At 37.5% G+C, this 25,243-nt stretch overlaps 1 protein-coding gene across 10 annotated transcripts in view; it reads right to left on the reverse strand.

Annotated features, from left to right (window-relative positions):
• Positions 1-2,879: 2,879 nt before the first annotated feature.
• KDM6A (lysine demethylase 6A) overlaps positions 2,880-25,243 on the reverse strand; it is a 219,311-nt gene continuing 196,947 nt past the window's right edge. For 8 of the 10 annotated variants that reach the window (XM_087966799.1, XM_026674041.2, XM_087966797.1 and 5 more), the window contains 4 exons: positions 21,564-21,705; positions 19,756-19,882; positions 15,964-16,134; positions 2,880-3,763 (listed from right to left, as the gene is read on the reverse strand). In XM_087966799.1, the coding sequence (XP_087822925.1) occupies positions 3,734-3,763; positions 15,964-16,134; positions 19,756-19,882; positions 21,564-21,705 (470 nt within the window). In that variant the 3' untranslated portion in view covers positions 2,880-3,733. Of the gene's footprint in view, positions 3,764-15,963; positions 16,135-19,755; positions 19,883-21,559; positions 21,706-25,243 lie in introns of those variants that run through there. The other 2 variants (XM_087966800.1, XM_087966802.1) reach the window with 1 other exon arrangement.

A 25,243-nucleotide genomic window follows, 5' to 3' on the forward strand; every position in this document is an offset into this window, starting at 1 on the left:
ATGTAGTGCAAGGCAATTCCTCTTCTCTCAATGTGACCCAAGCAAGCCAAAACTAGAATCTGTAGGGCACTTCAGCCTTGCTGATACTCTATTCACATGTGCAGCCATGCATCCCACATTTTTTCTGCATTTCCTGGGAATTAATAAATGATGACCACCCTGCTTGATCCTACATCCTGAAATCTTGGTAGCTCACTTCTACGTTAGATGCAAAGGCTTTTTTCCTCACCTATGACTTGAGATTTAAAGTAATTAGTTATATACCAAATTCTTGTTTGCCATTTTGGAAAGATTCAATAGTTCCAAATCTGGATTTCTAGTAATATCTTTGGTTGCAACTATGCCATAAGTGAAAGAAGTGGAAACTTTTCCCTGTCTGCACCTGTGTAAGTGCAAATATTCAAGAAATTTCTACTTAGAATGGATCCAACTCATTATAAGAAAATAATCAAATATTCTGTTTTTTTTTTTTGATAAAGGTTACTTGCAATAAGGTTGAACGTAAGTAGGAAGACTCTTTGTGGCTTATGTTTTGCAAAGCACAACATAATACCCAAGTGTTGATTGGGCAACCCTCCCAAAATAGTTGAGTGATTCAAGTTTGAGCATTGTAAATTCATTGATGGCATAGCTGTAACAGTAATGCATAACACACACTTTTTTATGAATCAGCTGCAATTTTTTTTTATAAACTTAGCATCCTTTTCATATTTTAGCTTTTATTGACCTTTTGCTTTCTTGAAACCAACTCTTCAGTTCTGGCCTAGTCAACTTCTTCATGTATGTCTTTGATCTCAAATCTTCATTTGATGTTTTTGTGCAACCCCATCATTTTCCTCTATTGTCCATTTCCCCCCTCAATGGGATTATTTGTCATTAATCTCTCTTTAAGAATTCTTATCCTTCTTGAACTTTTATCTTCCTACTTGTCACTGCTTTATATTCATTAATATTTGTGACTAACTCCAAACTAAGAGTCACATTTGTGATATGTGTAGCTATATAAATTGATTTTAATAAATACAAAGGCTTAACCACCCCCTTTCTCTCTTAAAACCAAGAACCTCAATATTACAGTCACTTCTCCCTAAAGTTCTTATATTCTACTTTCTGATCTAAATCTTTATTAAATAGTAATAGATCAATGACAACTGATCCTCTTGCCACTTCTCCATTCTTTGAATGATAAAGTTGTCATTAAGACATGCCAGCAATTTCCTGGAAGGGCCATGTTTGACTTTCTCATCTGCCAACCAGCATTGCAGTAAGTAGTCATTACTTCATGTCTCTTTGAAAGATCTAAAATTTGCTTTTACAAAGCCATCAAATCTGAGTAATTTCTATCCCTTACAGGATTTGATTTATAGCACACTGAATCTAAGTAATGATGAACCTCACAGGCCTACTTCACAAAAAGGTGATGATGAAGATAACTGCAAAGAACAAAAATGACAGCAGATGACAAGCTGGTAAGATCTGGTCTGGCATGGTCTGTGGACAAAAACTATATAAATTATTAAGAACATGAAAATAAGCTGCTCCTTCCTAGAGTGAAGTAGGTAAACTACTAGAACAATTTAAAGCAATTTAATTGGAGTAACTGCTGGAACCCTGACACAGTGGAGAAACCAAGCAACACTTATTTAGCACCACATTAGTCCTTTGCTCAATTTGTAAACTGTTATCCCATCAAATGAAACATACCAAAATATAAGACAATAAGAATGCTCTCTTGCCAGGTTGTCTAGTTTTGGGACATTTCAAACAAACCACCTTTGTATAAGCAGACAATGCAAATTTGAGTTTACTTATTGAACAATACAAACTATATCTGTGGGGCTAAGATTAAGTACCAATTCTCTTCAGCGCCAAAGTTGAAGGTGCTATGTATTCTGAAATTATTATCTGAAGTACTATAATAAGGTAACTCTGTTTTGAAACTGGTTTTGGTCACAGTAATTTCTTATTTTCCTCTTATCCTGCTGGAGGCATGATCTGCTGTAAGAAGATAATGTAAGAACCATTATTCCAACAAATCTTGATTATTTCTTTCAACAACATCAAATTTAGTAAGATATTTATGGAACTTAACAATTATCAGTTCAATGCAGAAGTTTATGAATCAGTAAACTAATCCATTGGGAACTTAGATTTCAATTTAATGGGTTTTCATGTGGCAGGTGAAGCATATGGGAGCAACTGGATAAAAAGAGATATTATCAGTAATTTTAAACAAAGAACATGCCCTACAGGACACTAATGCTTTAAAAATTTATCAGTGATTGAGTTACATAATAAGCAAAAATATAGCATGATTTGTACTAAAGATAATGTAGCCATATGGTTGCTAAAAACAACTGGAATGTACATTTCTTATTTTGGTTAGGTAAAGATATCATTGTCAAACTATTTCCTGTATAACTCCTTACTAAATTCCAAGGTGCCTAAATTGAATCTTCAAAATCCCATTAAGTTATATTTCATTGGAGCTGCTAACTAGTTTATTTCATTTATTACTTCTACAATTTGGCATCAGCTATTAGTCTGTCATTGCAGGAAGTGCAATTTAACAATAAATCAATCTGGACATATATCTTGAGTTTGTGTGTGTGTGTATACACACACACACACACACACACTTTTGTAAGCAATATTTACATTCTATCATATATATCTAAAACTTAAAAACAAGAAAATGTTCTAATCTTTATACATATATTTATATTCAGTTTTACACACACACACACACACACACACACACACACACACACACACATATATATACACACACAAGAGTATATATAAAAATATATAAAATCAGATTTTAAAAAAATCAACAATAATGTACATAATTGTTTAAAACTCAAACAATACAAAACTTTAAACATTAAACAATTTTAATAAAAGTTTCTGTACAATGCTAAGCAGTTTTATTTACATATAGAAAATGTAATAGGAGTAATGTTTGAAATTACAGAACTCCTTAAAATTTCAATGGCAGGTAATCTGGAAAAAATAACAGCATTCCATTCACAAATATTTTCAAGCAATAAATATGTATTTATAAATAGTGTAAATTTACATCAAGATTAGAAACAAAATCACAAATCTGAAGTTTATTCTTTAGTCTATGTGCAACCCATTTATCTTTGTGACTTGGCTGTTAATTTTTTAATATTTTATTTAGGAAAGAAAAAGTAACCATCGTGGTTTCAAAACAAGAGAGAATAACATAAAAGCAGTAGAAAAAAAGTATCACCTAAGTTTCACATTTAAAAAAAGTAGCCCAAAGAAAGACATAAAATTCTAACTACCTTACATAGAAAGGACCAGCTATGCTGATACTTTTCCAAGAAGAAGGGGGAAAAAACTTTGAAGGGGAGTGGGATACAGAATTTGATGGAACCAATTCATCAGCCCAGAAACAGAGAAATAGAAAAAAGGTGGTCTTCAAGTCAGTAGTCTGTATAATGTTGCCAGTTTTGTCAGATATATACAAACCATGGGATTTTTTTCTTTCAATTCAGTTGAATGAGCTTTCTATTTTTTAAAATTCTGGAGTAGGAGCTGTACTCTCTCCTGTCCAGGTGGCTGATACTCCACACTTGGAAGGTTGCATAGACACAGTTTTCAGCCAGCAGCCTTATGGGATCGCTACAAAAATCCGTGGTGCAGAACTGGGTCACTTCCTGAATATCAGAAAAGATTTTATATAAATGTCCTTGGAAATATGTCAAGATGAAGATGATGGCAATGGAGGTGCCTGAAAAGAGAAAACACATCAGATTTACCTTTTATTTTATTTTATTTACTATAGGTCAAATGTCCAGTACATGCACAATATTGACTTGATCTACAGTATACTTTTTTAAAAAAAAAATCTATTCTAAATGCTATTCCATTGCAGCTTTTACAAAACACTTTGCAATTTCAGTAGTTTTAGAACCATCTGCAATCCTGCACTACACACCTATAATGCAATTAAACCTTCATTTAAAAACTATTAACAGACTCAAATTAAACAAACAACATATAAAACAATGTATGGTACTGTGGTATGATTTTACTGAGTTGTTTTATTGAATCTTAAATTCTCATTTTTCCTTCCTCTCTTCCTATTTTCTTTCTTAATCGAACTTTTTTGTCCATTAAAAATGGCTTCCTTTTCTTCTTCTTCTTCTCCTTCTTCCTCAAGTATTTGCTGGTACGTAGAAACTGCCATTTCTAAAAAGTGAAAGACAGCTCCCAATGAATTCTTGCCATTTTGTTCTCTTTCTTTTAATTTTTCATATTCCATTTTTAGTTGATCCACAGATGGTGCCATTGTGAATTTTTAAGAACAACCCAGATGTTTTTAATCTTAAAGTAATTTGCAAATGTCAAAGTTATCAAACAATCCAAACAGACAGAAATTATTTCCTCTTCTTCTCCTTGCAACTTTTCCTCCTGGGGCAAAATCCCAAATATATTTATGATTTTATTGAGTATGTTCATTATCTTTGTTGGAAAAAGGATATTCAGCTCCCAAAGGGTGTTGAGTCAGATATTTTAATTTAGGAAATGACCAAGGAACCAAGTATGAGGCGCTGTATTATGTAAGACACATATTTTGGTTATCACCATCAAAGTAGACTCTTCTGGACAGTTTTATGGACAAGAAATCTATATACCTAAAAACACACTATCAATGTTCACTAGAGTGGAAAGAGATACAAGATATAGCCAAAGACTATTGTCTCTGCCAATGTGGTTTGGATGACATTGTACAAATGGACAAAATGCAATTCCACTCATAGTTTTCCCAGAACCTTCAAAAAAGGTTCTTCCACAAAAATCATTCCAAGAGTAAGATGTACAATATACCAGGATGTAAAAGAAAACTCCAGAGTAAAAGATCTGAAAGCTATCACAATGATGCACACATGGGATGATATCAGGAAGAAAACCCCTGCTGCATGGACAATGTTTTGAGACAATGTTCTGTGGAAAAGAGATGAAAATGATATTTTTTGACATGAATTATTTTGAAGAAAATAATACCTTCCATTCCAATAAAAAAAAAAACTCATCCTGTGAAGCATGATAGTGGGGCTATTTTGTAGCCTCAGGACTTGAACAAGTTATCATCACTGAGAAAACTACTAGAAATTTCCATAAGGTAATGTCATGGTATCTGTGAGTCAAAGCTTAAAATAATGTGGTTCATACAGCATGACAAAAATCCTAGAGCATTTTAGGATGACCGAGTCCACACTCTGATTTTAATTCAAGATACTGGAAAGACCTGAAACAACAGTTTATGGAAGTTCAAAAATACCAATCAATTTAAGCAGTTTTGCAAAGAATAATGGACCATAGTGCCACCAGACCAACATATGGGGTTCATCAACAGGTAAGGAAATATTAGTTTGAAATCTGTTACAGATTTCAGGAGTACCATCATTATTAATTTTAATTTTTACTAAATTAAAAGTTTCCCCTGCTTTCCCCAAACAAGCAGTGAATTACAAGCGAATGTTATATTTTTAACCAAATCTATAAGTTGTGGGTTTTTTTAAAAACCAAAATGTCTTTATATATTAATATGACTTTGATGAAGCTCAGATCACATTGTAGGTGAAAATATGCAGGTTATGCATTAATGCAAAATTTAAAAAGCTCATTTTTTATCATCATTATCCGAGGATATTTTTACTCATTTTCTTCAGTTCATTTAGAGACACATATGCTTCAAACTTACATAATCTTCCTAACTTCTCATGTGCATAGAGCTCTCAGCTTTCTTGTTCTCTGCCTTTTTGAAACTTTATTCTTAAAAGTTCAGAAATTACCTGAATTACAAGTAAAAGGGATTGTGGAAATCACTGAAACTAACACCTAAGTACATTAGAATAAGGTATATTTAAAGCCAGGTGCTTGAAACTGAGGGGATGCAGAATTTGCTTTGATTTTCTTTTGACAAAATGGGGCACTCTCCAGCTTACCAAGAAAGGTGGGAACATATTAAATTATACAAAAATATTACTTGCAGAAGTGCAACAGCATTTAAAAAAATTTCCCATGAGATTGTACAGAAAACCAATTGATGGACTAAGAAATGGAGGAAAGGCCCAGGTCAGTCAAGAAGAATTTGCTCCCAAGTTTCTATTCCAACTCTGTTGTTCTATTATTTTGCTAATTTTCTGGAATGTTGAAGAACAGATCTGCTCACCTAGAACCTATTTTAACTATATTGAAATAAACCTAAGCAAAGCAATTAACAAAACGAGGGTGTCAGGATTCGCTTTTCAAACCTAATGCTTTTCAAGTTGCCAATGAACTGGGGGGGGGGGGAGATGGAATGTGGAGAATGTATGCAGAGATCGTGAGAGCTTAGAGCCAGCAAGGTCACTACTGCAGGTGCTTGAGAAAGAGATGGACCATTCTCATAATAAAAGACTGTCTCATAACTGTCTCATAAAAAAACAATGTGATCAACCAGAGGTGGGGAGGAGAAAGGATTGTTTAACTGGGCAAGCATTTGTGCGGGAAAGCAGAGCTGGCTTCATTTCTTCAGTACCAACATGGTGCATCTTATAAAATTTTACTTTTGGGAAATCTCAATTCTTCTTCTGAGTGTTTCCTTGTTTTGGGTTCGCTAATTGGACAGATGTGGGGGGCACAACCCAAGTCATCAAGAGATGGAGCATATGACCAACATGAATGAATTTGAGCCTCCAGGATCAAACCAATTACATTATAGGAACTTGCAGATTTCACCTTGGAGCTATGATTTCTATGATTTATGAGAAATAATGGAGGTGAGGCATGATGTTTACACTTTTAACAAGGGGAAACAAGAGCTTAATAAGTAATAACTATGGACCAATCAACTTGATGTTAAAACTAAGCAATAATTTTGGATTATTTAGCAGTTGATCTTCCAACATTTAGAAAAGAATGCAGTGCAGAGACAGCTACCATGAGTTTATCAATAAACTAAACAATCCGTGCCCCACTGAGTTGCTTCAAAGATATTTCCTTAACCTGGGGGCGGAGCTGACGTCGCGACGGTACTGCATGCAATCTCGAAGGCTCTGAGATTGCAGCTGATATCTCTGCCTCTGGACGGTCCCAACGGACCTAAACCGTCCCGAAGAGACGGTGATAGTGAAGGGCGCATCCTGCTGATCCCAGGGATACCGCAAAGTCCCTGGTCGATCCAGGAGAAGCCCTTCTTGCCAGCGGCAGAGAGGCAGCCATCAAAGCTGCTGAAGTTGGGACAGCTCCGATCGGAAGAGACTGGAAAGAGAAAGTGTGTCGGTTTGGTAAGAACTTTTTTAAAAATCATTATTCTAAGACTTAAAGGGACACCCTAAGGAAAAGAAAAAATCTGTAAAAGTTTTGACAGGACTGAATAAGCGGCGGCTTTTAAAGGAAACGTCAAAGTGAGGCTTGGCTTTTTATCTTTTTTTTTTTTTACTGGACTTCTATCGCGATTTAGCATTTGCTAACTGGACTGGTTTACTTTTTATTTACATTCACTTCGTTTGATTTTGCAACATTTTAGGTTAGAGGCTCCCTTTAGTTACTTTTCCTCTTTTATATATATATTATTTCCCTTTTTAAAACTTCTATTACGTTTTGCCTGGGAAAGGAGGGGGAAAAGTGAGAGTAAAGAAACTTTGTAACATTGCCAACTAGAGGCTTGAAATATCCTAGATGAAACTGAGAAAGCTGAGAAAGAAAGATCAGAGACTCCCTTTCAAGGACATTGCAACGTGATAAGATAGAGGGAAGAGCACGGGATAGTGTTATTACAGGTGTTCTTCTGGATTTCTATCAACAATTGAAGCTTGGTTTTGAAGTCTGTGGAGAAGAGAGTTATAATAAGAGCCTTGGATGATTAAATAAAGTGCAGTGTGTCCTTTTTATTTTTTTTAAGCTGTGCTACCCCTCCTTACCAGCTTTATTCTACTCTTTAAAAAAAAACACCTTTATTTTTGTGATATTTCCATTTTTGCTTTTTATTTTAAAGGGAAAGCCTCAAATTTTTCCTTTTTTTTTCTTTCTTCTTTGGGGTTTTTTGCTTTTTTTATTCATACTCGGTTCATTTTTATGTTCTTATTTTTCCATTTTTGAGACCTCTCAATTGGATTAAGGTGGTGAAGAACCTGAAGAATTCTTTTTTCTCTTTCTTTTTTTTTTATTTTTTTTTTGTTTCTTCCCTTCCTTTTTACTTAACTATTGATTGGATTAAGGCTTAGAAGAACCTGAAGAAATTTTCTCTCCTTTTTTTATTACTATTGGGTTTTTTCTTCTTTTCTACTATTTTTATTTTTCATCTTGAATTATAATTGGCTACCTTTAATTGGATTAAGGTTCAGAAGAACCTGAAGAAATTTTTTCTCCTTTTCTTTTTATTATTATTGGGCTTTTTTCTCTTTATTATTTTTATTTTTCACCTTGGATTATAATTGGCTATTTCATAATTGGATTAAAGTTCAGAAGAACCTTAAGATCTTCAATTGTTTAAAATGAGCAGGAAATTGATACCTTCTGGCTCTTCAACTTCTACTTCCGCCTCCCCACCATCTGGAGGACAACGTTTAATCCAGACAATGTTAAAGCAAGACAAAGAACAAGAAAAAGTGACTCTACAGATGATCATGCAAGGAATCCAAGACCTTAAAACAAAATCAGACACTATTGAAAAGAACATTGAGCAAAGAGCAGAGAATATTGAGCAAAGAATAGGGAAAACTGATGAAAAATTGGAGAATATTCAACAAATGATGGTGAAGTATGATGAGAGATTCCAAAAAATTGAAGAAGAAGATAAACAAAGAGATAAAAAGATTGGAGACATTGATACCAGATTAACAGTGGTTGAACAAGATAAAAGTGGGATGCTGAAATAGGAGATGAATAAATCAGAATTTTATCTCAGATTTCAAAACATAGCGGAAGAAAAAGGACAAAATTTAGCTGAGATAATGATAGAAATAATGGCTGAAGCTTTGGAAATAACAGAAGAGAACATGATGGATGGAGTAGATGAGGTATATCGAGTTTTTACAAGATATGCGATGAGAAATAATCTACCAAGAGAAGTTCATATCAGATTTACAAAAAAAGCCATTAAAACACAAATATTGCAAGTGGCAAGAGAGAAAACGTTGAAATACAAGGGCAAGGAGATTGTGGTCTTAAAACAAATACCTAGAAAAGTGAGAGAGATAAGAAGAGAATACCGATTCCTGACTAAAATGTTACTGAAAAAAGAGGTGAATTATAGATGGCTAATTCCAGAAGGATTAATGTTCACATGGCAAGAACAGAGACACAGAATTGATTCAATCGAGAAAGCAGAATTATTCTACGCAGAATTTTTTGGAAGGAGAGAGAAAGAGACAGAAAAAGAGGTCTCACTAATTGAATTTCAAGAGGATCAAATGGAGACTGAAAAAGAAGAAGGCGCAGTAGGTGGACAGGTGGAAATTAAGAACGGGAACCAAGATTTACGAGAGCCATCAAACCTAACTACAAAGTATAATCATGGAAGAGAAAAAACTGATTACAATGAATATAAATGGACTTAATTCAGCTGTTAAAAGAAGGAAAACTTTTCATAAATTAGAGAAATTAAAATTTGATATAATTTGTCTACAAGAAGTACATATTAAAAAACAATATGAACATTTGTTGGTCCAGCCAAAATTAGGGAAAATATTTACTTCTTTGACTCAATGTAAGAAAAGAGGAGTGGTTTTATATATTAAAAAGACCATCTCAGCAAAACTGATTCATACTGATGAAGATGGAAGAGTATTAATGGTGGAAATAATGGACAATAATATGAAAACACTCCTGATTGCAATCTATGCTCCGAATGATAAACAAGAAGAATTCTATAAAAAATTACATATGAAAATAATTGAACTGGACTATGCCAATATAGTTATGATGGGAGATTTCAATGGAATTGTAGACAATAAATTGGATTATACCGCAACAACAACAAAAAAAAATAGAAAGACTCTTCCTAAATCCTTTTTTAAAATGACAGATGAAATAAACTTAAAAGATATATGGAGAGAAAGAAATGCTAAAACCAAACAATATACTTTTTACTCAAATAGACATTTATCATGGTCCAGAACGGATATGATTTGGATCTCAACAGGACTAATATCTAATATTCAAGAAACAAATTTGAAACAAGCACTTGGGCAGACCACAATCCAGTGACAATTAAATGGAAAGGACAAAAAAGAAGATCGAGATGGACGTTAAATAATACTATTTTAAAGGAAAAAGACTTCACACAACGGATGGAGAAAGAATTGGCCTTTTTCTTTAGAGAAAATAAAAAAGAAGATACTTCAACTCAGAATGTTTGGGACACAATGAAGGCATATGCCAGAGGCTTGATAATAGACTATACAAGGAAAAGGAACATCAGGAAAAGGCAAGCCACTAAAGTTATAGAAGACGAGCATAAAAGACTTGAAAAAGAATTACAGAAAACGCCACAGAAAAAAGACATTAAACTAAAATTGGACATAATTAAACACAAAATGGGTCAAATAGAGAAAGAAGAATTAGCACAGAAAATTAGAAGTGCTAAACAGAACTACTTTGAAGATGCAAACAAACCAGGTAGATGGTTAGCATACAAATTGAGAAAGGAGAAAGAATCTAGGGAAATACTGCAGTTAATAGATGATCAAGGTCAAGTTTGCTACGGCAACAAAGAGAAAAAGGAAATTATTTGAGACTTCTATGGGCAACTATATAAACAAGAGAATATTGATGAGGAAAGAGTCAAACAGTACTTACAGAATGCTAATCTACCTAAGATACCTAAAGAGACTGAAAAAATGTTAGAAAGCAATATAACAATGATGGAATTAACTGAAGCACTTAAGAAGCAAAATAATGGAAAAGCACCAGGTCCAGATGGGCTTCCGGCAGAATTTTATAAAATATTACAAGAATCGCTGAGCCTCCCATTGCTAGAGGTCATGAACGAAGTTATGTTAAAGAAGAAGATACCTAAAACATGGTCAGAAGCCTATATTACACTTATCCCAAAAGAAGAGGCTGATCCACAGCAAATTAAGAATTATAGACCTATTTCTTTACTAAATGCAGACTATAAAATTTTTGCTTCAATTTTGGCAGAAAGACTTAAAAAATACTTAAATAATTTTATTCATCCTGATCAAAATGGATTTCTGCCAAAGAGACAAAAAAGGATATTTCCTTAACCAGATTCCTCAACGACTTCAACAATGCCAGAACTTCTATTGTATTTTGTCATAAACTGCTTCATGGTGTTTATGTCTTAAAATATTTCATACAATTTGCTAAATTTCAATTCCACAGGAGTCATGGATTCCTGGTTTTGGACACATTCTATAAGTTAGTCCATTTGGGAAACTTTGTTCAAAAGGTTTTGCCCTATGGTCTACCATTTTGCTCAGTTAAAAGATTTAGGAACCAGAGCTTTTTAATAGTAAGATTATATCTAATCAATCCAATTTTCTTTTCATAGAGTGAAAATTACTATGGAATGTGGTGGTCAATCCTTTGTATTTGCAGAGGTGGTATTCAACCAGTTCACACCGGTTCGGGAGAACTGGTAGCAGTGATTTGGCGTGGGTTGCCAAACTGGTGGCAACCCCTGGCTGGCCACACCCCCGATCCAGTCACCCACTTGCCCCGGTCGCTCTCCTAGTTCTTCCTACCATGTGGCGGCCGCGGGGCAGCTTGGGCAGATGTCCCACATCTGCTCCACATACGCATTGCGTGTGCAGCCACTACACATGCAGTGCACATGTGCAGCAGCTCCGGGACATCCAACCGCCTACCCACCCTCCTGGAGCACGCTTTCTTCCTTCTCCCGGCAGATGTGCCTCTTCCAGCCTGGTCTGGCCAGCCAGTAGGTGGGTGCGCGGATGTCCTGGGGCATCTCCCCCAACCTGGCACCTAGTCTCCTCCTTCTTTGCCGGTTTGTTCTGTATGGCAGAAGAGGAGGAGAGAAGCAGCCAGGTTGTGGGAAGCTTCTCGTGCTGAAAGAGGCAGCTGGAGGTGGCTTCTTGCGCTGAAAAAGAGATGGCTGGAAATGACTTTTTTCCAGTCTCTAGCCGCCTCTTTCAGTGCAAGAAGCCTCCCCCAACCTGGCGGCTGCTCTCCTCTTTCTCTGCCTGTTTGTTCTGTATGGCCAAGGAGGAGAGCAGCCTGCAGGTTGGGGGAGGCTTCTTGCACCGAGGCAGCTGGAGACCAAAAACCAGTCACCTTCAGCCACCTCTTTTTCAGTGCAAAGTCTCCTCCAGCTGCCCCTTTTTCAGTGTGAGAACCCTGTAGCTGCCACTCCGCTTCTCCAATGGGCCGGTGAATGTTGTGCTTTTTTTGGTGGGGCTGGAGAACATGCAGCAGTTGCAGGCTTCTTGCAGTAAAAATTACTGATGTCCAGCTTTGCTCCGCTTCTCTAACGATCTGGCTCCACCCTGTTCTATGCGCTGGCTGCTTGGACTTGCCAAGTCTAGCACATAGAACAGGGCGTGCTTTTTTCAGTGGGACTGGACTCCATCTGCACCGAAAAAAGCACGCAGCGGCTGTAGGCAAGGGAGGCGAGAAGCCCCGGGAGATGTGGCCACCTGCTGGCTGGCCGGGCTGGAAGAGGCACGTCTGCTGGGAGAAGGAAGAAAGCGTGCTCTGCGGCGGCGGGCACTGGGCAGGTGGGTGGATGTCCCTGGACCATTTAAAGGTCGACTGGAAGAAGGCAAGAACTGAGAGCAAAAGTAGTCGTGGCGGGAGCGACAGGAGCATGTGTGTCCCTCCACAAGGAGTGTGAAGGGAGGCAGACACCATGCTTCTGAGGAAAAGAAGAGGTGTCGAAGCCCTGGCTGCCACCCGGGAGGGGACTGCAGAGGGACACATCATGCGCCCCTGTCGCTGCTAATTTTGCTCTCGGTTCTCGGCTTCTTCCATGGGGGTGCTCTTAAAGTCGCTCTTTAAGAGCTGGAAGATGTTTCATTAGATTGCCACCAACATCGTTGGGAGAGGTGTAGCCCCTGAATACACGAGAAGTCTTGGGCAAAGTTCTCTGACTTTTAAAACGCATCTGCGCAGTGTCTGCCTCCCTTCATGCTCCTTGTGCACGCTGGGAGCGCCTAATTGGAGCGAAGTTGGCTGCTCTGGGGTGAGCACCTTGGCTTCCCCTCTTGCTCCTCACAGTCACCCTGAGCCGGTGGGGTTCTTTACATGGGCAGCCAGACGGCCGCAGCAGCGCCCTCAGCAGCAACAGGCAGTGCTGTAACAACGAGGCACAGTAAGATTTGGCAGTGCAAATTTATCTCTGAGGGGCTTCTGGCAAAAATCCATTCGGCAGGCAGACTCGGCAAGCAGTCGCAATCTTTAGTTGGGATTTTTTTTTTGTCAGCCCAAGGATGGAGGGACAGGAAGGTACGTAGGAAATCACCTTGTCTCTGCAGCATCAGTCATGTGACTGAATGGGTGTGGCCAACTTGATGTCACTTGCAGCAAGATGCTGCACCACCTTGCCGAGTTGGCCACGGCCATCCAGTCACATGACCACCAAGCCATGCCCACCAAACAAGCCACACCCACAGAACCGGTAGTAAAAAAAATTGAATCCCACCACTGTGTGTTTGTATTGACCAGACCTCATGCAGAACATTGCAAATGGCTCTGGACACTGCATAAAGAAAAGATATTGAAAACTGAAGGGTATCCAGAGAAAAGCCATCAAGATGATTAGGAGACTGGAAGGAAAAATATATAATGAACAGTTGGGAGGAACCAGGTATACTTGGTCTGGAGTTGAGAAGTCTGATAGGAGACATGGGGCAATTGTTTTGAAAGACAGATAAGAAACAATGTATTTGTCAACTCATAAAACATTTTGTATACACATTGTATAGTTGTCAACAGAAAAAGAGGGGGGAGTTTCAAAGGACAGGCAGCAGTGTGGAATTGAAAGTACTTTCCATTCATATTTTCTTCAGAGACTGATTAGATGACTGAAGCTTCTGCCATGCAAAAATCTAATTGGAGAGCATGATTGATGACTCTTGGCTATGGATGTGTTTCATTGGATGATACACCCAGAGGGGTGGGGTGGGGGAAAGCAGGATCAAGGGTGACAGTGAATTATGTATCTCAGAGTCGGCTACGCCCAGGCTAATGCTGGCATGTTAACTTTTAATAAATCCTTTCAAGATTTGGGAGTGTGGCTCGAGGCTCATGATTTAATTGGAGTGAGTAATTGCCGGAATCCTGACAGTATTTACATTACAAATAAGTAGCTTTTGGCTGGACTTGGAAAAAAGATCCCATTAGTAAATGTTTATAAACAATAAACAGGATTGTTCAAAAAGTAGTAAACTTATTTCACTGAAGGATGGTGTGGGGACCTTAAAAGAATTTGGATAGCCATTTGTTAAGGGGATACTGTAGCAGTGGATTCTTACAAGACGTAGAAACTTGGATAAGAAGATCTCCAATATCATATCCAGTGCTTACATTTACAAATGCATAATTCTCTAATTTTCTGTTATATTACTTCCATGGGAGCAAGGCTATTTGCTGAGTTAGGACATGGGAAATAATATTGTAGCAAATATTTTTCTATGGGGTAAGGAGAACATAGCCAATATTCAGCTGATAGCAGTCAGGCCAGTTTCATACTGCATTAAAAAGAAAAAGAGAGAGAAGTTTCTTGTTAAATGTGCCTCTAAGACTGCTGAATGAAATTACTGGTAGTCCTCAATTAACAAATCTAATTTGGACCTGCAATTTTGCCGCTAAGCAAAGCAGTTGCTAAGTGGGAAAATGACTATAACTGTGCTTTCTGAGTGAAAAAGACAAGATTCCTGTATTCAGTTTTACATATTCAGCTTTTGTTTGCCTCCTAACCACTTTCCCATCCTTTGGCATGCTTGAATGCCTGAAAAAATGTGATTGTACAGACAGTCTAGGACTGGTAGCCATAGGAGTACTGAACAAACAGGTTACTCTCTTGTAATTCCATCCTTTCCAATCTCTTCATTCTGTGAGAAGGTGAGAAACAGTCAGACAAAGGAAAGATTGTCTACAGATATTGCTTCTTCCTCACCTTGCAGAGTGAAGATTGGAGAGGAAAGAAGTGTAAGAGAATAATCTGCTTGCAAAGCTGCCTTCTCCTAGCTTCAGGCGGATGACACAACTGCATTGCTTTTGATGACTAGAACAACTTACTCTGTTGCAATCCCTTTGGAGGAAAAAAAAACAGGACAAGCATATACTGATTGAAATGCTGATCATGTGATTAAGGGAAATTGTGAAGGTTGTAAATTGGCTATAAAGTTATTTTTTTCAGCAACATCATAATTTGAACAGTCGCTGATTCAGTGGTTGGTAAGTGAGGAGTATCTGTGATTATAAGCCCCATCAGGAAGTCATCTTTGTCCTTAACTTTTAAATGAACAAGGTGTAATGTGTTTTATTATGTATTTATTGAGTGTACTGCAAATACCAGGCAGTCTAAAAATCAAACAAAAACAATTCTGGTATATGTGAAATTTAGAGAAAAAATTAAGTGGGAGATGACTTCAATTCTCTTCAACCACATGGTAATATCTGGAGGTACAACTAAGTAACTTTGCAATTTATATTCTCTGAGCTCTGTATACCCTTGCAATATCTCTTCCTGTCATGCCCTACTTCTTATAGTGCCATTTCCTGGATAATGAAAGTCATATGTCATGGAATGTATGGCTATCAGGTGATCTTAAATTATCATCATTCAGCACTTAACAAATGAATTTGCTTTATAGAAAGAATACAGATGGACATAAGTTAATTTGGGGCGATTAATAAGCTTTACTTTTCTGAAGTTAATAATTTAATAGCATTATTCAAACATGTTTTATTTACAATAAAGCATTCAAAGTACTTTGTATCTTCATCACTTACTAATGTAAATTGGTCATAGATTTGCATTAGATCCTCCATTTTGTATTGTTCTAGCACCACAAAGTTTTCCAGGTTCCCGCTTATCTTTCGTGCACAGTCTAGGCAATTTACAACATAGGTTTTTTGAGAATTACTCTCATTTGTAACATAAAGCAAATTGAAGACTTCTACCTGTTAAATTACAAAAAGATGATAAAATTAATGTTAAAATAGTAGACAAAGTTAAAGGGAAAATCACAACAATTAAGATGTTCGTGCAAAGTCTAATCCTAGATAAGGCATCACTTTCATAGAAAATAAACTCAAGTACTCATACTATCATTTAATGAGAAAAACAGGAGCTGCAAAGGCTGTGTGTGTGTGTGTGTGTGTGTGTGTGTGTGTGTGTGTGTGTAGGGGTGTGCTGAAATAAGAACAGAAATCTATGCTCTGAATTAATAGTATTCTTCCTTTAGCCTTTGGTGATCCAATTTCTCCAAAAATTGTAATCAGTGCCCACGCAGTGACCGGCATGGTTGCTGGTCCAGTGGAAGCTCCTGAGGCAGGTTCTTGTCCTGTTATCTGGGAACTGTTTGACCCTGTTGCTCCTGAGAAAGTGGACAGGATCCTAGGGAGTATGCGCACAAGCACCTGTGTTTTAGACCCATGTCCCCCTGGCTTGTGAAAGCTTCCCAGGAGGTGACAGGCGGGTGGATTCTGGCAGTGATTAATGCTTCCCTACAGGAGAAGATGGTGCCTTGGCACTTTAAGGAGGCTATGGTCTGCCCTCTTCTTAAGAAGCCATCTCTGGACTCCACCCGGCTGGATAATACCCAACCTGTCTCCAATCTTCCCTTTTTGGGGAAGGTTGTTGAGAAGGTGGTTGCACAGCAGCTCCAGAGGTTTCTGGATGAAACGGATTATCTCGACCCCTACCAGTCAGGATTCCAGCCTGGATTTGGGACAGAAACAGCATTGGTTGCACTTTTGGATGATCTCTGGTGGGAGCGGGATGGGGGTAGTACATCCATCCTTGCTCTACTTGACCTCTCAGCGGCTTTCAATACCACCATCCAGGGATTCTCCCAAACAGATCCTGTACATAATCTAGGGGTTTTCCTGGACTCACAACTCCTGCTCGAAGAGCATGTGGCAGTCGTGGCCAGGAGGGCCTTTGCACAACTGTGGTTTGTGCACCAGTTATGCCCTTTCCTGGATCAACAGTCCCTACTCACAGACACTCATGTCCTAGACATGTCCCATCTTGACTATTGCAATGCGCTCTATATGGGGCTGCCCTTGAAGAGCATCCGAAAGCTCCAGTTGGTGCAAAATGCAGCAGCCCGCATGGTTTTGTGCAGACCCTGGTGTGCACATGTATCACCTCTCTTGCGGGAGCTGCATTGGTTGCCGATTTGCTTCTGGGTGCAATTCAAGGTGCTGGTTGTCACCTTTAAAGCTCTTCATGGCTTGGGATCAGGTTATCTGAGGGACTGTCTCTTGCTGGTCACATCTACCTGACCCATCAGAGCGAGAAATGTTGCAGGTCCCATCCCCAAGGAAGATGCACCTGGTGAGACCCAGAAGAAGGGTCTTCTCCGTGGTGGCTCCCTCTCTCTGGAACATCATTCCCCCAAGGAAGATACACCTGGTGAGACCCAGAAGAAGGGTCTTCTCCGTGGTGGCTCCCTCTCTCTGGAACATCATTCCCCCAGAGATTAGAATGGCCCTCGCTCTAATACTCTTCCGGAAGGTGCTGAAGACATGGTTCTGCCAGCGGGCCTGGGGAACCCAGAGTGGGATGGAGCCCATTAAATGGCTCATGTGATCTGCTGTCATCGGAGGGGTGGGTGGGAGTTGGGGAATGATTTTGTTATATTGTACTTTATCAATTTATTTGATTCTTTTTATTAGTTTTTATTGTTTTATATGTGGTTTTATATTCTGTAAACCGCCTCGAGTTGCCATGGGTGAACAGGCGGCAATATAAATTCAATAAATAAATAAATAAAATTCCACTATTCTTCTGAAAATTTATAGTTTTAGTTATAAGACTGTTTTTTTGGCCATCACCAGATACCATGAAAAAATAAATAAACTGGAGAACTGAAATAAAAATTATTAATTGCAAATAAAATATTTACAATATTAATATATGAAAAAACTTTTATTCCTATCAAATGTTCTTCAAAATCTTAATAAAAGAAAAGATTTCTCTATGCTGTATAATTAAAATTTCTGTACTGCAACACCAAAATACTTTGGGGACTCTGAGGTGCTGCTATTTCCACAAATACAAGAAGTCTTACTAATCTCATATTTTGTGGAAATAGATAAGTAATGTACTTATCATGCTTATGTTTATGGATCAACTACAGTTACTTTTATATATGAAACATTATGATTTGTAGATAACAGAATCTGGTACTTTATTTTAAAAAAAATCTGTTTTTAAAAGGAGAAAATCTTGGAAATTTCATTTTTCTACCTTAGGATTCAGCAATACAGCACCAAAATGCCACTAGGTAATGTCTACTATTACTTCCTCATCCACCCCCCCCAAATTAAATAAATACAATAAAAATGGTCAGAATGTAATGAGATGTTCCAAACTTTACAATATTTCTATGTCCCTCAAGATCTTGTCCTTGCATTTTTTTTAAAAGTATTTTTAATTTTGTGCTGTTCATAACTTTTTCTGCAATTATGCAAAAAGACCAATCTGAACAGTTTTTTGAATTCCATTTTAGATTTACCTGATGAGTTTCTATATTTGTTCATCAAAATATGTTTTTCACAGTTCAAAAAACACAATTCGGAGATTAGTCTTATAATGAATTGCTACATGGGATTTAATGGCAATGTTTTCTTATACTTCACTAAGTGAGTTAAGTATTGGATCTTTCCAGTGAATAGAATTCACTTTCCAGTGAATACAAAATAGTGAAATGTTTGCTTAAACCAGGGACCTGAATGATGACTTGAAGCCAGACTTGGTAACAGGGAGAGGTTAGAGAACTATGGGTAGCCAAAGGTTCCTATATTGATTTCTTTCCTCCCTTCAAAAAATGGAATAACTGCACCACCCATAATCTGTTCGTTTGGGGGTAAAATGTCAACAATATGGTTTAGCAGTATTCTGGGCTTGTTTTGCAAAATGGATTGTTACTTTTGTTTTACAGGAATTTATAATTCAACATTGAAGAAAGGTTTTTTTATTTGCTGTTGACCATATCTAAACTTAAATGTAGAAAAGGTACATACAAACATATGCACTTATCTCCTGCATTTCTTCTTTTCAGAGATAAGCTGATTGATTTTATTTTCCCACTTACTTAACTATTTCATGTTATCAGGCTCCTTTCCATACATTTTCTGTTAAATGTCTTAGAACTTATTGATTAAAGGCTACAATGATTTTTTTTTACAAAAATAAAGTATTTGTATGATCTGTAATTGATACGCTAAGAAAATTGGTCTATGGTATCATTTGTGACCTCATAAAAATGAAAAGCTGTATAAAGGAACTCATAAAAATGAGTTACTAGTGACTTCAAAGTGTTACTACTGACTTCTTTTTATACCTTGCATTAAATAAAAACTTTTGATAGTTAACATCACACCTAGAAAAATAATTTGTTACAGCTAGGTCCAACAGAAAAATGTTATACTTGAGAATGGGTGGGTTAAAGAATAGTTTAAAATTACCACCATCTATAGAGAATACAAGAGAAATTAGTAAAAGCTTTTAAGAATATATTTTCAAAAAAAATTCAAGGAATATTAAACCACAGCACGCATATATTTACTCACCTCACATATGCTACAATAATGAGCTGGTTCTTCTTTTGTTCTCCCATGCCATACAATCTCCTTTCCTGCAGCAATTAGAGCTTCCCTCAAAGTTTGACATTGCTTGAGAGTTCTCAACAGGCAGTACCTTAAATATTAATTTAATTAATTTGTTTAAAAATATGGAATGTGATTATATGAATTTGATTTTGACATTCACAAATATTCTACAAGAATCTATTGGATTAGATGATCTCTTGTTTGAAATCGTTGCAACCATCCCACCGCATATACCCATCTTGACTTTTCTTCCTTATTTATAGTGACGGGATAGTGAAAACGATCTCTTCTCTTTTCCAATTCCTCTCTCAAGATGCATAGAAATACACTAAAGTAGCATCACTGCAGTTGTGTAGCCATTCTTGGAAATATGGTCCTCTATACTCACAAGATATTTATTAGAACTAAGAAGTTCCTGTCTTCTAAGTTTGATGTCAACCTAACAGAGGAAAGAAGAAAGCTTTCTGCTACCTTACCCACATCTTCTTTAGCACAACTAGAAAAAAGTAATAGGGTGGTGACCCCATTACAGATCAGTAGTGAAATCTGATATAAAATTAAGTTCCATGGTACATAATTTGGAATATTACTTTGATTTCTGTTAAACAGATATCCCAATTTTTCTTTGATATTAACAAATTACATAACAAAATTCAACATTGATATTGATAAGACATAAGATTGAATGAGTCTAAACATGGGCAACAAAAGTGGCGTGAGGGACAAACATATCAGGAGAGATTGGAGGCATGAATATGTACAGCCTAGAGGACAGAAAGGAAAAGGATTACATGATTGAAATATTTAAATTTATTGTTTATTCAAATAAGGTTCTAGAAGGCACTATTTTTAATATTAAGCGAAAATCAAGAACATAACAAGAACGGGGGCATAACTCAAACTGACCAGAGTGAAGATCAAAAATAATGTTAGAAAGTATTATTTCACAGAAAGAGTAGTAGAAGCTTGGAACCAGCAGAGGTAGTGAGTCAATCATCAATACCTGAGTTTAAACATGCTTGGGATACACACATGTACATCATCCAACAAAAATTAAGAAGTAAAATAAAAAAAAACAAAATATAAACATGAAATCAATTCAAATGGCAAACTATTCAGTTTTGAAGCAAGAAATGTCTTTTAGAATTGTATGTATTCACTGACTTCAGTTATTTGTAAATAATTAAGGTGGGATACAAATAAAAAAACAAATAACAGCTTCTTAAGTCACACCTTTTCCTGGATTTACCCATAGCTGAGTGGTCCTAGAAAAATGCTTATGTTAAGAAATTCCCAATAGGTGTAGCAAGCTGGATTTAAAGTACCTTTCCCACTTTAGATCCATATATTGCATATTACTATATTACATATTACTATATAGCAAGTTAGTTACAATTACTCATATACAATACTTAATCCAAATGAGCAAAACTATTAAATATTATTGTTGGAATTTTCATTTTTTAATATAAAGTGAAGCATTCAACAATTGATATTACAAAGCTAATAATCAAGAGATGGTTTACTGCTCTTTGTCAGAATACTAGGTATACTATATTATCCTTGTTTTAATTAATTATAAAGCAATGGATGACATAAATTTCCGAAATTGTCCTTTACAAATCAGCTACATTTAACGGTAGTGATAAGCTTTCTTCATTATTTATATTTCTGCAGTGGGAACCCCTAATTTGTTTCAATTAAGACATTTGTTCTTTCTACAAATAATAATTCACTAAGTAAGTATATATTGATTTAAAATGACTTACTTGATCATTTCAAAAAGCTTTGGATCTGGTACTTTGATATTTCGTGCTATGTTCCAAGAAAGATGAACCATGGGTACTACTGATTTCACACTTTGCAATTTATTCCACTCGTACCGTTCCACAGCTAATTTATACTGACAAGCTATAAGAAAATGAAAGTGAAAAATATGTGGACCACTTTGCTATAATGATCATTCCTTCCATCAATGAAAACAAATCTAGTCATTAGAGATTTTAAACATTTTATGAAACCACTTGGCCAAAATTCTTGACTGTATATACCAAAGTAAAATGTCAAAGACACAAGGGAACATTTACACTGAGACATTTTATACCAAGCATACTTTTTTTTTAATTAGAGGCAAATAAACATGAACAGAATTTCAAAAAATGAGTTGTCCAAAGAAAAATTCTAAACAGGGTCTTTTGTGATGAAACCATATTGACAAAACAACATGTTAGGTTTAAGTACCAATAACATAGAATACAGAATATGGTTGGAAGGGACCTTGGAGGTGTTCTAGATGCAAGAGGTCCTATACCATTCTGGACAAATGACTGTCCAATTCCTTCTTGAAAACCTCCAGTGATGGTGCACCTACAACTTCTGGAGGCAAGCTGTTCCACTGATTAATTGTTCTGACTGTCAGGAAATTTCTTTTAGTTTTAGGTTGGACCTCTCTTTAATGATCTTTTACCTGCTACTTGTCCTACCCTCAGGTGCATTGGAGAACAGGTCAACCTCTTCTTCTCTGACAGCGCCTCACAATCTTCAAGTGCTGGAAGATTGCTATCATATTATCCCTACTCTTCCTCTTTGTTACACTAGACATACCTAGTTCCCTTAATCATTAATTCATAAATTCCAGACCTCTTATCATCTTTTTTGCTGTTCTCTGCACTCTTTCTAGGATCTAATTTTTGATTTTTGTTTGATTTTTTTTCTTGTTTTTTTTTTTTTTTACATATTGAAAGAAACTTTTAAAATTATTGTAGGTATTTGTTGCAAGTCTTAGTTCATTCTGAGCCTCAGTTTTCCTGATTCATCATTTAGGCTATTTACTGGTATTCTGTTTTAGTTTTATGTCCCTCTTTCCATTCCTAACACTTTTTTTTTCTTTCTGTTTGTCAAAGAGCTCTTTATGCAACCATGCTGGCTTTGTCCGGGGTCTATCTTTTTTTTTCTCTGTGGTTTTATGTTACCGTATTTATCGGCGTATAACACGCACAGGCGTATAACACACGCATCTTCATTTTAAGAGGAAATTTCACCCCCACTCCCACCCCACGTGCGCGCTTCAATCCACAGTGTCCCATTCTGCCTGCCTGCCTGCCTGCCTTAGTTTCTGGTTGTTTGGGAGCAGCTTGGCTGAGAATAATAACTATTCGCCTCTTTTACTCAGCGAAGCTGTTCCGATTCAACCATTAACGAAGGCAGGCAGGCAAGGCTAACAAGCTCGGCGGGGCGGGCGGGGCGGGCGGACGGGTGGGGAGAAAGCGACAGGAAAAGCCCCCGCTTCTTTGAAGCAGTTTCTTCCTGTGCTGGTGGAGGAGCGAGAGAGCGACTGAGAGAGCTGACCCAGAGAGAAGGACAGGCTTCGGTTGCTTCCTCCCTCCCCTTCTTTCATTTGTGTCCTTGATCCCGATCCCAGCAGCATTCACGAAGGCTTCTTAACATTATATCGGCGTATAACACGCATACATCATTTGCCCCCTATTTTCAGGGGAAAAAAGTGCGTGTTATACGCCCGATAAATACTGATATATTGTGCTTTTATAATTTCATTTTCCAGAATTTCCCAAGCACCTCATTTTCTCTGTCCCTTTAGAATTTCCATAATGAAATTCTTCCTAAAGTCTTAGTTTGTTGAAGTCAGCTCTCCTAAAGTCTAAGACAGTAGTTTGACTTAGTTCAATTAGCTGTGCCTGCATTACGTTGAATTCCGGAATGAGATGGTCACTTCTTCCCAAAGTTCTCCCAACTTCAATCTGCTCCATCATTTCATCTCTGTTAGTAAATATTAAATCCAGTACAGTTGATCCACTAGCCCCCTCCTCTACCTTTCGGATGACTAAGTTGTCAACTAGGCTGTCAAGAACCTGTTTGATCTCCCACATGCTGCAAAGCTTGTCTCGCAGTTGATGTCAGGATACTTAAAAGTCCCCCATTACAACTGTGGTGCTTCCTGCACACCTTACCAAATTGATTAGCAAAAAGTTCATCAATTTCTGCTGCTTGGTTGGATGACCTGTAGCATACACTTTTAGCAATATGATTCTTTTTTCCTTTTACATTAACCCATATGCATTCAAGAAGACTTTCATCATTGGTTTTATACATCTCTGTAGAGATGTAGTGATTTCTTACATATAATGCAACTCCACTTCCTCTTTTTTATGCCCGTTTCCAGTGGTGGGATTCAATTTTTTTTACTACCGATTCTGTGGATGTGGCTTGGTGGACCTGGCAGGGGAAGGATACTGTCAAAAATCCAGTCAAGAGGTGGCATTTGCCGGTTCTCTGAACTACTCAAAATTTCCGCTACCGGTTCTCCAGAACTGGTCAGAACCTGCTGAATATCACCTCTGCCTGTTTCCTTTGAACAGAAAGTGCTTAATTTTAACATAGAATTTTAACCTAAGCCATATGAATGCTTTCAGGTGACAGGCAACAAACTCATGACTTGGGATTAGAAAAGATATCTGGTAAGTTCACGTATCATGCTATTAGTAAGAAGTTTGATTTGTTTAGCATGTTTGGGAATTTAACTACTGTTGTATACAAATTATGGCACTTGTGTTTTTATGCTTTGTGTATTCCAAGCATTATTTATTCAAGAAATCACAATTAACCAGCCATACCTTAGTAAGATATGTGACCCCAATCACAATGTGCCTCCACTAGTCCTCCTGCACCTGCTTAATAAGACTTGAAAAGCTGCCCTGGGAAATAATGGCTAAAAGTTTCCTTTGAATTAGGATTGACAAATATCATTCAATTGAAGTTTATAAAAGTTGCTATTGATATCAAGGGCAAATCATAGTCTGATAAACCAGAAAATATTCATCTGGGTCAAATGGAAAAACATGTACAAGTGAAGGAGGAAACAACATTTCTGATAATTGAAATCATGATTTAGAACAGTGGTCGGGGAACAGGGTAAATTACCCCAAATGGGGTAAAACTGAAAATCCTGGGGGTAATGAGGACGGTCGCGCTGGCGCTGCAGTCTCATTACCCCCAGGCATTTATTTCCGACATTCTGTTCGGCCTTCGGTGAATGCTGCTGGGATCGGGAATCAAGGACACAAATGAGAGAAGGGAGGGAGGAGAGCAACGGAAGCCTGTCCTGCTCTCTGGCTCAGCAGCTTCGGTTTCCTCCGCCTCATTCCTCTCTCAGTCGCTCTCTCGCTCCTCCACCAGCCCAGGAAGAAACTGCTTCAAAGAAGCCGGGGTGTGTGTGTGAGCAGGCGCTTCGGAGAAGCTGCGCTCCGAAACCACCAGAAACGAAGGCAGGCAGGCAGAATGGAGGATTGAACCGTGGGCGGCGGGGTGGGGGTGAGCGGGCGCTTTGGGAAGCTGCGCCGACAGGAAAAGCCACCCTGCCGGCTTCTTTGAAGCAGTTTCTTCCTGGGCTGGTGAGGAGTGAGAGAGCGACTGAGAGAGGAGCGAGGCAAAC

This window comes from Notechis scutatus, chromosome 5 (assembly GCF_049901735.1).
Source record: "Notechis scutatus isolate UNSWTSFEM ecotype Mainland chromosome 5, rNotScu1.2, whole genome shotgun sequence".
In the NCBI taxonomy this organism is placed as follows: domain Eukaryota; kingdom Metazoa; phylum Chordata; class Lepidosauria; order Squamata; family Elapidae; genus Notechis; species Notechis scutatus.